The 13,451-nt window shown below is 44.7% G+C and overlaps 1 protein-coding gene across 1 annotated transcript in view; it reads left to right on the forward strand.

Moving 5' to 3' along the window:
- The first annotated feature begins 1,272 nt into the window (after positions 1-1,272).
- The window catches only part of LOC130207201 (heterogeneous nuclear ribonucleoprotein L-like), a 46,077-nt gene continuing 33,898 nt past the window's right edge, over positions 1,273-13,451 (forward strand). Inside the window, exon 1 of the mRNA XM_056435689.1 lies at positions 1,273-1,847. Within this exon, the coding sequence (XP_056291664.1) occupies positions 1,617-1,847 (231 nt within the window). The 5' untranslated portion in view covers positions 1,273-1,616. The remainder of the gene's footprint in view (positions 1,848-13,451) is intronic.

Raw genomic sequence — 13,451 nt, forward strand, 5'->3', positions numbered from 1 at the left:
CGTGCTATGGTATAAATAAGATGTTGACATTTTCATGACCTAATCAAATGGTTCCCGGATAATAACCAATCATCCCACCAAATTTCATGCGATTCGGTTTAATACTTTTTGACTTATGAGAATAACACGCACGCATACACATACACGGCGATCAAAACATAACCTTCCGCATTTTCCATGCGACGGTAAAGATGTGCAAAAAACATACAACTTGTAAGTTATAAATATCTGATAATTAGGCATGCGGGTTAGTTTTGCACAGGGCTCTGAGCTGCGACGTTATACACGCAACCACTGCTGACGACTCGCAAGGTAGCAAGGAAGCGAGCGACCACGATGATGATGACATCATCAAAACTACAGCAGAATCAGGTTCAGTGTGGAGTCTTAATCTATACTTCATTCAAACCATTATCTTAAAACCAGAACATATCAAACCTGAAGCTTCTGCATGACCCCTGAACATGCACGAGTTGTACTGCTTGTAAATACTTTCCTCAGACAATAATCAGACACGATATTGAAGTCTGTACCATTACAACTATACACGTGCTCATAGTAATTTGCGGAGGAGAACGTTAACAGTAGTTGAGCATCTTTTCTAAATTGGCTGTAACAAACTGGGGCATGACGTTTAAAAAATAAAGTTTGATATATTACTCTGACATCTCGCCACAGATCCTGTTTATGTGTATTTTGGACCAATGTGTGTGTGTGTGTGTGCATGCATTAGATTTGGGGAATTTTAGGATCCAGCATTTTGACCGTAGGCCTATTGTCGAAGAACTGCTATTTTTTATTTATTTAATCAATTAAGTGATACACGTTGAATGAGGACACGCTTTATCAGGACATGTTGCATGAGGACACGTTTTCCCACGTCATGAAAGCGCTCTTAGAAAGGAGCATAAATCATCATATCACCCCCCCCCCCCCCCCCCCACCACACACACACATGTTGAGAGATGGATGTGCGTCAGCCACCACGCAGCGCCGTGGCCCACGCTGACGCTCGCTAACTGGGCTTGACCTTTGATGGAGACAGCGCAGCCTCCAGGACGAGATCGGGAGGGCCTTCAGCGCGGTGCAGCGTCTTCAGTGAGGCCCCTCGGCAGCTCGGTAAATGATGCAGCAAATATCCACTTGTTCCCTCTCTCTCTCTCTTTTTTTTTCTTTCTACGCTCTGCAATTTTGAGTCAGTCCCCTCTCTGCTTCCATCCAGCCCACCATTCCTCTCTCCCCGCTCCTTCTTTGCGCACTCCTCTGCAGAGAGCGCGGAGGGCTGTTGACGCATCGGCGCCCCCGGCCAATCGCACGCCTCGTCTTCCGAGGCGCAGGGCCCGATAGGCCAATCAGGGAGCATCGAGGGGCGGGACGTGTCCGGTCCACTCACACCTCCACACACACAGGAGAGAAGGACAAAAAAAAAATCACTGGTGCTGGCGAGTGATAGAGACCGACGCGGGCACGTAGAGACACGGACTCGGGGACGCGGAGGCTGCTTCACGGGGACACGCTATCCGGGGTTAACTGCTGACATGGAGGTGTCCGTTTGACCCGCTCCAGACCCGCTCCAGACCCGCTCTATCCAACAGGTCCACGCGCAGCGCGCGAGCATGTCGACGGCAGAAGGAGCTGGCCAGCGCGAGGAGGGGGAGTACGGAAGGGCGGCGAAGAGGCAGAAAACAGAGGAGACGGAGGCGGAGGAGAGAGAGGAGAGAGAGGAGGGGGAGGAGGAGCTGGAGGAGGGAGAGGACTCGGACTCCGGCTCGCTGCCCGGTAACGTGGAGTCAGCGGGGGACAACCGGGCCCGTCGGAGCGCGAGCCAATACGGAGAAGCGGGGAAGGTAAGGAGAGCGACACACGGGATCAAACACATTGGCCCCCTTGCAGCGCGGCATCGCATGCGTCCGCGTGCGCGAGCGCGCGTGCACGCGGACGCTGTCATTGTGTCAGTGAGAGAGCATCCAGCTGCAACACCACTAGGTGACTTCAGCGGCTTCTCCACGTGGCTGCGCGCGCATTCACACGTCAGTCGCGCGAGGACACCGTGTGGACACTGAGCCGTGGACATTAGGAGCTGTTGGCCATGGAGAATACACTTTACTGCTTTCCTTCGACATTAAATCAATTATACTTCCATAGTCGAGCTTCGGTTCCTCACAGTGCTGCTCAGGGTTTATGTATTGTCAAAAATACCTTTGCAGTTACTCTGATATTATTAATGGTATTATGTAATCATAATAATAATAATACATTTATTTTATAAGGCGCCTTTCAAGGCACTCAAGGTTGCCGTACAACACATTAAAAACAGTTCAACATGTACACACTTTTATCTGATATATTGTTTGGGCTATGCATGTCAACTTTGAATATTATATTATAATTTAAGCTCGTAAAAAAAGGTTGAATCGGCCCATACCATGGACTAGGGGTTCTTAACCTTTTTTGACCTCAGGGCTCAACTTTTCAAACACAAAGTGGCCGGAGGTCCATTAAATATGGATATTGGTTTTACTAATTCATGTTACTTTAGGTTTGATTTGTATTCAATAACTACATCAAATCCATTCACAGTTTAACCATCTGAAACAATGTGATCCTCACAAATACATTTATTTATCAGTGCTTTACAAAAACCTTTCGCAAGGGAAAAAGGGAAGAAACCTTCAGGAGAGCAACAGAGGAGGATCCCTCTCCAGGATGGAGAGAAGAATAGATGTCATGTGACCAGATGAACAGCGTTACAGATTTACATAACATGCACCTGTCCATCCTGGAGAGGGATCCTCCTCTGTTGCTCTCCTGAAGGTTTCTTCCCTCTTTTCCCTGTGAAAGGGTTGTTTGGGAGTTTCCTGATCCGATGTGAGGTCAAAGGTCAGGGGTGTCGTATGTGTACAGATTGTGAAGCCCTCTGAGGCAAATTTGTGAGAATGGGCTATACAAAATAAACTGAATTGAATTCAATAAATAGGACAGCAATTATGAATAATGAGTAGTAGGCATGGACCACGATCCAGATCTCCACAAGCCATGAAACAGAAGGAAATAGAGAGAGGGGGCATTAGAAGGGCCACGGAGGAGGCAGGAGGCATCGCAAAAGAGGCCGGACCAATGAGGCCAGGCCTTTGAGGCATGAGGCACAAAGAAGGAGGCCAGGTCCAGGCCAGGGGCTGGATGCAGGCAAGGGGTCAGGACCCAGGACCTTCAGACACAGCCAGGTCCAAAGGACCCGATGAGGCGAGAAGGCACAAAGACTCTGGGGAAGAAGTAGAGTTAGTAATGTGTAATGAAGAGATGTAAAGGAGAGAGAAGAGGAGATAGGAGCTCAGTGTATCCTAAAACGTCCCCCAGCAGCCTATCAGCCTATAGCAGCATCTCTAGGGGCGGGACCAGGTGAACCTGAGCCACTTCTATACAACCAGAGGGGTCGCCCCCTGCTGGTCAGTAGAGGTTGCCTCCTGGTGCAGACACATGCAGGTTAGCTTCATGTTTGACTCTCGAGGGCCTGAGACTCTCGCCAAAGGTCGTCTGGGATCGGCTCCAGCCCGAATAAGACAAGTGGGTCCAGATGATGGATGAAAGCCGTAATGACACAACAACAAACACGTCTTCTCTGTCAGAAATGCAACAGAAGTACAGATACTTAGATAGATGAGTGTTCCTCACCATCTGTCCGCACCAGGCTCTCATAATGTTCACCACTGGTGAACTGAAAGGACAGGACTGTATGTGTGGGTACCGTGAGAAATCCACAGCATGCTCCTTTATGGAGAGCAGGTGCCACTAACAGGCGGACCGCGATCAGATCCGGACCCAGACTCTGCTGGACCTATAACCGATCAATAATTGAGAATTGTTAAATGCTGACTGAGCTTTTCCAGCTTTTACGGCCCACGTTCAGCGGTCCAGGAAACACACTGACCAATTACAAGTGTTGTAAAGCACATCACGTGATCCCACTCAGCCAATCAAATATGTGTATTCTGAGTGAGATATACAGAGACGGGAGGAGGAGAAGCTAGGAGGAGACTAGAGGAGGAGAAGCTAGGAGGAGAGACTAGAAGGGGAGAAGCTAGGAGGAGAGACTAGAGGAGGAGAAGCTAGGAGGAGAGAGGAGGAGGAGAAGCTAGGAGGAGACTAGAGGAGGAGAAGCTAGGAGGAGAGACTAGAGGGGGAGAAGCTAGGAGGAGAGACTAGAGGAGGAGAAGCTAGGAGGAGAGACTAGAGGAGGAGAAGCTAGGAGGAGAGACTAGAGGAGGAGAAGCTAGGAGGAGAGACTAGAGGAGGAGAAGCTAGGAGGAGAGACTAGAGGAGGAGAAGCTAGGAGGAGAGACTAGAGGAGGAGAAGCTAGGAGGAGAGACTAGAGGAGGAGAAGCTAGGAGGAGAGACTAGAGGAGGAGAAGCTAGGAGGAGAGACTAGAGGAGGAGAAGCTAGGAGGAGAGACTAGAGGGGGAGAAGCTAGGAGGAGAGAATAGAGGAGGAGAAGCTAGGAGGAGACTAGAGGAGGAGAAGCTAGGAGGAGACTAGAGGAGGAGGAGCTAGGAGGAGAGACTAGAGGAGGAGAAGCTAGGAGGAGAGACTAGAGGAGGAGAAGTTAGGAGGAGACTAGAGGAGGAGAAGCTAGGAGGAGAGACTAGAGGAGGAGAAGCTAGGAGGAGAGACTAGAGGAGGAGAAGCTAGGAGGAGAGACTAGAGGGGGAGAAGCTAGGAGGAGAGACGAGAGGAGGAGAAGCTAGGAGGAGAGAGGAGGAGGAGAAGCTAGGAGGAGAGACTAGAGGAGGAGAAGCTAGGAGGAGAGACTAGAGGAGGAGAAGCTAGGAGGAGAGACGAGAGGGGGAGAAGCTAGGAGGAGAGACTAGAGGAGGAGAAGCTAGGAGTTGTATTTTTGCACTTTATGCCGGTCGTATCATTTTATTACGTCGTATTTATTACGAGGAGGGTGAGTACGGAAGGGCGGCGAAGAGGCAGAAAACAGAGGAGAGGGAGACGGAGCTGGAGGAGAGAGAGGAGAGAGAGGAGGGGGAGGAGAGAGAGGAGGGGGAGGAGGAGCTTCTTCATTTTTCTCTCAAAGTGCACCAGGTTGTCTCATTAAAATTAAAATGCGGCCTTCAAAATTCAGGGTGAATATTCCTGCATTCTTTTTCATATCCCATTATATATATATATAAATATATATATATATATAATATATATATATATTAAAACAAATTTAAATATACTTTATATATCTATATCTATAAAGTCTATTTAAAAATATATATATATATATATATATATTTAAAAAAATGTAAATAGACTTTTCAAATTGCATTAAATAAGGTTTGTTCACTCTGCAACCAATCAGCAGACATCATAGGGAACTATACCGTGTCACTTTGTGCTGTAAAAGCTATTTAGTTGTGCCTTTTATTAATAATTATAGCGAAACTATAACTTCCTTGGCAGAGGGAGAAGTCTTTTTTTCGTTTCGTTGTATGCTGTACACAGGAAGAAGTAAAAATACACCAAACGTTGCAGGTAAAAGTGTCACCAGTGCAGGTCACGTGACTCTTGTGGGTTGCCTGTTTAAAAGTCAGCGAGTTGGCGAATGCATTTTCTTTCTCACTGCGTCAGAGAAAATATGAGGACATCACTCTGGAGCCGCTCAGCTTCTGGTCGGAGGCCAGCGTTACAGATAGAGAGGGGGAAGCACTGCGAGGAAGGAAGTTGTATTTTTAAGTGATTTTATAAATGCTGTGTTGATTTGATTTAATTTAAATTAAATTATCAACGCCGTGTCAGTGTGTACATTGTGTTAATATTCTATTCTTAAAAGCTGAAGAAGATAAACTGTCACAGACTTTGTAGAGAGAGAGAGAGACAACGTGAAACCCGAACTTCCTGTCAACAAACCTTCGGAATAAGATCGAGAGATAGAATTAGATGACTAAAAAAAAAAGTAAACGTTAACTGACGTCTTCTTCTTCCATCCAATTTTCTACGCCAACAGCTCATCGGTTAACATTTCCACTGCTGTCATTGCTTCTCTGCAGCTGATGTTTCAAACCCTCATTCAACGTTTCACAAGTTAAGATTTAAAACACTTTTTTTTTTATTATTGCAAGTGCATGTAGCCTCTTGATTTACATTTTGGCCAAATATGAGTAGAATATTAATGCATTGAAAAACAAAACGTCCGCTTTGTGTACACGCACCGGTCGGCTGTATCTCATGGGGGAGAGTGGTCGTCCCGTAATCACAAGGTCCCACACACACACACACACACACATTCTCTTTATTGTTCTGCTTTTAGGTAATTAATTAGGATATTGTGCACTTTCCCGACAGATTCCCTCATGTAAAATGATGTGTTCCATTGATCGGTTGTGATATTAATTCCCTTGCACCTTGGTAGTATACGTTTGACAGTTTTATAGACACAGTGTGTGTATTGTCCAGTTGGGTGTTTGCGTCATCTCACAAATCCATTTAATCAAATAGACGTTGTCTAACTATCCAACTAGATGCCACATTTCAAGTATGTTTCCACACTTTTTAAGTGAGTTCGGTGAAGAATCGGCATCATTTAGGCACATATATTTGGGTAGCTCACGGGGTGAGTGGTCATCCCGTAACCTCAAGGTCCCCGATTCGATCCCCGCTCTCCCCATTAGTTGCATTTTGAAGTGTCCTTGAGCAAGGCACTGAACCCCCAGTTGCTTCCCGGCTGCTTCACTGCAGCACACTGCTCCTTCATAACTAAGATGGATCCAATGCAGAGAAGTTTCCCCCAATGCGATCAATAAAAGTTTATATTTCTATTTATTTTCTTTTTACAAAACCACCCCTAGTGGCCACCTGTAGACATCCCTGGGCCAGTTACGAGAACGGCCACTGCTTATATTGGGGAGTTGGTTGAATGGGCTGATTTACAGACGTCTCTTACGCAATCTAGATCTATGAAAAATAAGTTTTCCGTCCACCATTTAATCTCTGTATGCAATTGACCTCAAAAGGCTCTTCCTGTGGGCTCGGGCCGTACGTACTAACGGTAAAAAATGTTCTGAGCCAACAGAATAGCGAGAAAAGGGAGCTGTTTTGGGGTTTCAGTGGAAGGATGTGCTGACATGTATATGTGGGGCTATCACTGTCAGCCACACTGTGTCAGCTCACTGTGCTTCCTTTTCTCATTGTCTCACCATAACAGGATGCACGTACACAAAGACGAACCGCGTGTGCTTGCACGACTCCTCCTGAGTGAAGGTGGTGTCACCTTGCTTGTGTAATCTGCATGACACGCGTGTAGGTTTCCACACACACTTTGGTATGCATGCACACACACACTCACACATTATCTGATCACTAGAGTGTGATTAAGAAGATAAGAAGGCTGGAAAGGCAGAAAAAAAAACTTTCACAGAGGAAGAAAATAGAAGAACATAGAAAAACTAGAATGGGCACTCGGTAGAGCGCATACCTTTGCAAATCACAAGATTGGGCATTGAATTATGAACATTTTGGCATTAGTTGCATGCCAATTGGATACAAATTGACCGTGCTATGGTAAAAAGAAGATTTTGACCTTTCCATGACCTTGACCTTTGACCCGATCGATCCCAAAATCGACTCAAATGGTCCCCGGATAATAACCAATCATCCCACCAAATTTCATGCGATTCGGTTTAATTCTTTTTTAGTTATGCGAGTAACACTCATACAAATAAATAAATAAATACACGGCGATCAAAACATTACCTTCTGCATTTTCAATGCGAAGGTAATTAGGAATAATTCGATCTAGACCTCCACAATTCATGAAACAGAAAGAAGTGAGGAGGGGCATCATCAGGGCCACGGAGGCAGGAGGCACAAAGAAGGAGGCAGGGCCAGAGGTTGGATGCAGGAAGCAGGGACAAGGGGTCAGAACCCAGGACCAGCTTCAGACACGGCCAGGTCCAATGGCCCCGATGAGGTGAGAAGGCGCAACGACTCCGGGGAGGAAGTAGAGTCAATAGGGAACAAGTAGATTTAAAAATGTGCAATGAAGAGACGTAAAAGAGGAGAGAGGTGCTCAGTGTGTCCTTAAACGTCCCCCAGCAGCCGATAAGCCTATAGCAGCATCTCTAGGGGCGGGACCAGGTGAACCTGAGACAGCCCTAATGCTGCGCTCATTAGATCCCATGCAATGTCAATTCACAGACGCGAATGACACAAATTGAGGCGAATAGAGGGAAGGTAAAAATTCGATACGAAGGCGTTACACGTTCTGACGTTTGTGGGACGTAAGAAGCAGAAACGGTGGTGATTTCTTAAAGGTGGATGGCGGAAATGATAACTGTTTCCACGGAGATAAACCACAAATAGTCAGGGGGAGTAAGTTCAAGCGAGTTGCGAATTTTCGCAACACAATTTTGTCCCTGAATATGAATATATGAGAAACTAGAATGGGCACTCGGTAAAGCGCATACCTTCACATGTCACAAGATTGGGCATTGAATTATGAACATTTTGGCATTAGTTGCATGCCAATTGGATAGAAATTGACCGTGCTATGGTAAAAAGAAGATTTTGTCCTTTTCATGACCTTGACCTTTGACCCGATCGATCCCAAAATCTAATCAAATGGTCCCCGGATAATAACCAATCATACCACCAAATGTCATGCGATTCGGTTTAATAATTTTTTAGTTATGCGAGTAACACGCACACAAATAAATAAATACACGGCGATCAAAACATTACCTTTCGATTTTTCTGGGGGGGGGGGGGGGGGAGAGACGAGGAGAAACGTTGATCAGAATCAGCATTATTGGCCAGGTATGTGTGAACAAACATACATACATGTACACTACCGTTCAAAAGTCTGGGATCACTAAGAAATGTCCTTATTTTTCAAAGAAAAGCATTGTTTTTTTCAATGAAGATAACATTAAATCAATCAGAAATACACTCTCTACATTGTTAATGTGGTAAATGACTATTCTAGGTGGAAACATCTGGTTTCTAATGAAATATCTCCATAGGTGTATAGAGGCCCATTTCCAGCAACTATCACTCCAGTGTTCTAATGGTACATTGTGTTTGCTAATCGCCTTAGAAGACTAATGGATGATTAGAAACCCCTTGAAAACCCTTGTGCAATTATGTTAGCACAGCTGAAAACTGTTTTGCTGATGAGAGAAGCTATAAAACTGGCCTTCCTTTGAGCTAGTTGATTATCTGGAGCATCACATTTGTGGGTTCGATAAGACTCAAAATGGCCAGAAAAAAAGAAGTTTCCTGTGAAACTCGCCAGTCTATTCTTGTTCTTAGAAATGAAGCAGGGCTCCAGACTAACTTTTTTAACTAGGAGCACAGTCGCTCCTAACTTAAAATGTTAGGGGCGCAAGCAGAAAATTTAGGGGCGCACTTTTTCCTGGGTCAAAATGGGTCTTGGGTGGTCCCAAACAATTTTTAGCGCTTGCAAGCCCACACCTTCTATTCATGCAGTCGAGCTATTGAGTGCGTGATCAACAGCTGGCCGCTCTGCCGTGATATGCGCACACAGGTGAGCACACCTCCTTGAAACATACTATTGAGAACATATTCGCTGACATGAACCTGATGAACACAGTTATTTTTTGTTTTTTCAACGCAGACTTTTTTTTGCCTTAGGCGCTCGGGATTTGTCATAGGCGCTCGGGAAAACGACTTAGGCGCGCCAAATTTTCTCTGCAGGAAAACCCTGACACACTATAAATCGACTTGCAAAGTTTTCCCATCATTTACTGTATTACTGATAAATAATTTGACAATATACAATCTTATGCCTGTTTGCCTTCATGAACTGCAAAACATTCACAACAGAGAACTCTTCAGAAGTTACTGTATTGAGTTTAAACATATTTGAAGAGAAAACATACCTTGAGCATGTGCATGTTGCACTTCGATGTGGCCAATCAAAACATTTGTTGGTTTCTAGAGATGCACCGATCAGGTTTTTGGTGCCGATCACCGATCACTGAAATCAGTATCTGCCGATCCGATAATACCAATCAATTCAATTCAATTCAATTCAGTTTATTTGTATAGCCCAATTTCACAAATTACAAATTTGTCTCGGAGTGCTTTACAATCTGTACACATAGACATCCCTGCCCCAAAACCTCACATCGGACCAGGAAAAACTCCCAAATAACCCTTCAGGGGGAAAAAAAGGAAGAAACCTGCAGGAGAGCAACAGAGGAGGATCCCTCTCCTAGGATGGACAGATGCAATAGATGTAATGTGTACAGAAGGACAGATTTAGAGTTAAAATACATTCAATGAATATGACAGAGTGTATGAATAGTTCATAGTAGGCATATTCCACGATGGAGACCTCCACGATCCATCAGGCAGATGGCGGTGGGGAGGAGGAGTGGGCGGAGTCTCAACAGGACAGTGGCGTAGTCATGAGCAGGAATTTACGACCCAGACGATCCATCAGGCAGATAGATTTATGCCGTCTCATAGGGTCCGATGACCCCATGAGACGAAAGTCAAAAGGACTTCCGGGAGAAAGCAGAGTTAGTAACGTGTGATTGAGAGATGAAAATTCATCCTTAAGGAGAAAAAAAGAGGAGATAGGTACTCAGTGCATCCTAAAACGTCCCCCGGCAGCTATAAGCCTATAGCAGCATATCAAGGGCTGGACCAGGGCAAACCTGATTCAGCCCTAACTATAAGCTCTGTCAAAGAGGAAGGTCTTAAGTCTACTCTTAAACGAGGTGACTGTGTCTGCCTCCCGGACTGAAATTGGAAGCTGGTTCCATAAAAGAGGAGCTTGATAACTAAAGGCTCTGGCTCCCATTCTACTTTTTAAGACTCTAGGAACTACAAGTAGTCCCGCATTTAGTGAGCGTAGCTCTCTAGTGGGGCAATATGGTACGACAAGCTCCTTAAGATATGATGGAGCATCACCAATCAAGGCTTTGTAGGTTAAGAGAAGAATTTTAAAAGTGATTCTTGATTTTACTGGGAGCCAGTGCAGAGCAGCTAGTGCAGGAGTGATGTGATCTCTTTTCTTAGTTTTAGTGAGAACACGAGCTGCAGCATTCTGGATCAACTGGAGGGACCTAAGAGATTTATTAGAGCAGCCTGCTAATAAGGAGTTGCAGTAATCCAGTCTCAAGTAACGAATGAACCAATTTTTCTGCATCTTTTGAGACAAGATGTGCCTGATTTTTGAAATATTACGTAGATGAAAGAATGCAGTCCTTGAGATTTGCTTTACGTGGGAGTTAAAGGACAAGTCCCGATCAAAGATAACGCCAAGATTCTTTACAGTGGTGTTGGATGCCAGGGCAATGCCGTCTACAGAATCCACATCACCAGATAATTGATCTCTGAGGTGCTCAGGGCCGATTAAAATTACTTCGGTTTTGTCTGAGTTTAACATCAAGAAGTTGCAGGTCATCCATGTTTTTATGTCTTTAAGACATGCTTGAATTTTACAGAGTTGGTTGCTCTCCTGGTTTTATCGATAAATATAGTTGAGTGTCATCTGCATAACAATGAAAGTTTATGGAGTGTTTCCTGATAATATTGCCCAAAGGAAGCATGTATAAGGTAAATAAAATTGGTCCAAGCACAGAACCTTGTGGAACTCCGTGATTAACGTTGGTGGTTATCGAGGCGTCATCGTTTACAAATACAAACTGAGATCGATCTGATAAATAGGATTTAAACCAAATTGTGCCGTGCCTGAAATGCCAATCGACTGCTCCAGTCTCTGTAACAGGATGTCATGGTCAATGGTGTCGAATGCAGCACTAAGGTCTAACAAGACCAGGACAGAGAGGAGTCCTTTATCTGCTGCCATTAAGAGGTCATTTGTAATTTTCACCAGTGCCGTCTCGGTGCTGTGGTGTTTTCTAAATCCTGATTGAAATTTCTCAAATAAACTATTATGATGTAGAAAGTCGCACAACTGATTTGCGACCACTTTCTCAAGGATCTTGGAGAGGAAGGGAGGTTAGAGATCGGTCTGTAGTTAGCCAATACCTCTGGATCCAGAGTGGGCTTCTTCAGGAGAGGTTTAATAACAGCCACCTTGAAGGAGTGTGGTACGTGGCCTGTTAGCAGAGACACATTGATAATATCTAATAGAGAGCCGCCAATTAAAGGCAAAACGTCTTTAAGCAGCCTCGCGGGATGGGGTCCAAGAGACAGGTAGACGTGTTCAAGTAGAAACCGTTGAAAATAATTGGTCACGGTTGATAGGAGAAAATCCTCCAAATATACACCAGGGCATACAGCGGTTTCCAAGGCCATTCCACTTGAGGACAGATTGGCACTGGTTATGGGCAAGAGATTATTAATCTTGTCCCTAATAGTTAAAATCTTTTCATTAAAGAAGTTCATAAAGTCATTACCACTAAGGTTTATAGGAATGCTCGGCTCCACAGAGCTGTGACTCTCTGTCAGCCTGGCTACAGTGCTGAAGAGAAACCTGGGGTTGTTTTTATTTTTTTCTATTATTGATGAGTAATAGGCTGCTCTGGCATTACAGAGGGCCTTCTTATATGTTTTAAGACTATCTCGCCAAACTAAGCGGGATTCTTCGAGATTAGTTGAACGCCATATGCTCAAGCTTTCGTGACGCTTGCTTCAGTTTGCGGGTCTGAGGGTTATACCAGGAGCAAACCTCCTCTTCCTCACTGTCTTCTTCTTCAGAGGGCTATCGAGTCCAGTGTCATTCTCAGAGAGCCTATGGCACTGTCAACAAGATGATCAATCTGGGACGGACTAAAGTTAGACCAGGAGTCCTCTGTTATATTGAGACGTGGTATCGAATCAAATACAGAAGGAATCGCTTTAAATTTAGCTACAGCACTATCAGTTAGACATCTAGTGTAGAAACTTTGACTAACGGAGTACACTCCGTAGTATAAATTCAAAAGTTATGAGGTTGTGGTCTGACAGAAGAGGATTCTGTGGGAAGACGTTCAAATGCTCAATGTCAACGCCATAAGTAAGAACAAGATCAAGCGTGTGGCCAAAGCTGTGAGTGGGTTTCTGTACTCTGACAGAAGCCAATCGAGTCCAACAAGGAGATGAATGCAGCACTAAGGCAATGATTATGAACATCCACATGGATATTAAAATCTCCAACAATAATAACTTTATCGGTTTTAAGAACCAAACTTGATATAAATTCTGAGAATTCAGATATAAACTCTGAATATGGACCTGGTGGCGGTACAGAATCACAAATCGAATTGGCTGTAGTGTTTTCCAGGTTGGATGTGAAAGACTAAGAACAAGGCTTTCAAATGAGGTGTAGTGTAATTTTGGTTGAGGATTAATTAATAGGCTCGATTCAAAGATGGCTGCTACTCCACCTCCTCGACCGGTGCCTCGAGGAATGTGAGTATTAGTATGACTTGGAGGAGTCGATTCATTCAGGCAGACATATTCTTCATGGCTCAGCCAGGTTTCAGT

The sequence above is a fragment of the Pseudoliparis swirei genome, chromosome 17, assembly GCF_029220125.1.
Source record: "Pseudoliparis swirei isolate HS2019 ecotype Mariana Trench chromosome 17, NWPU_hadal_v1, whole genome shotgun sequence".
In the NCBI taxonomy this organism is placed as follows: domain Eukaryota; kingdom Metazoa; phylum Chordata; class Actinopteri; order Perciformes; family Liparidae; genus Pseudoliparis; species Pseudoliparis swirei.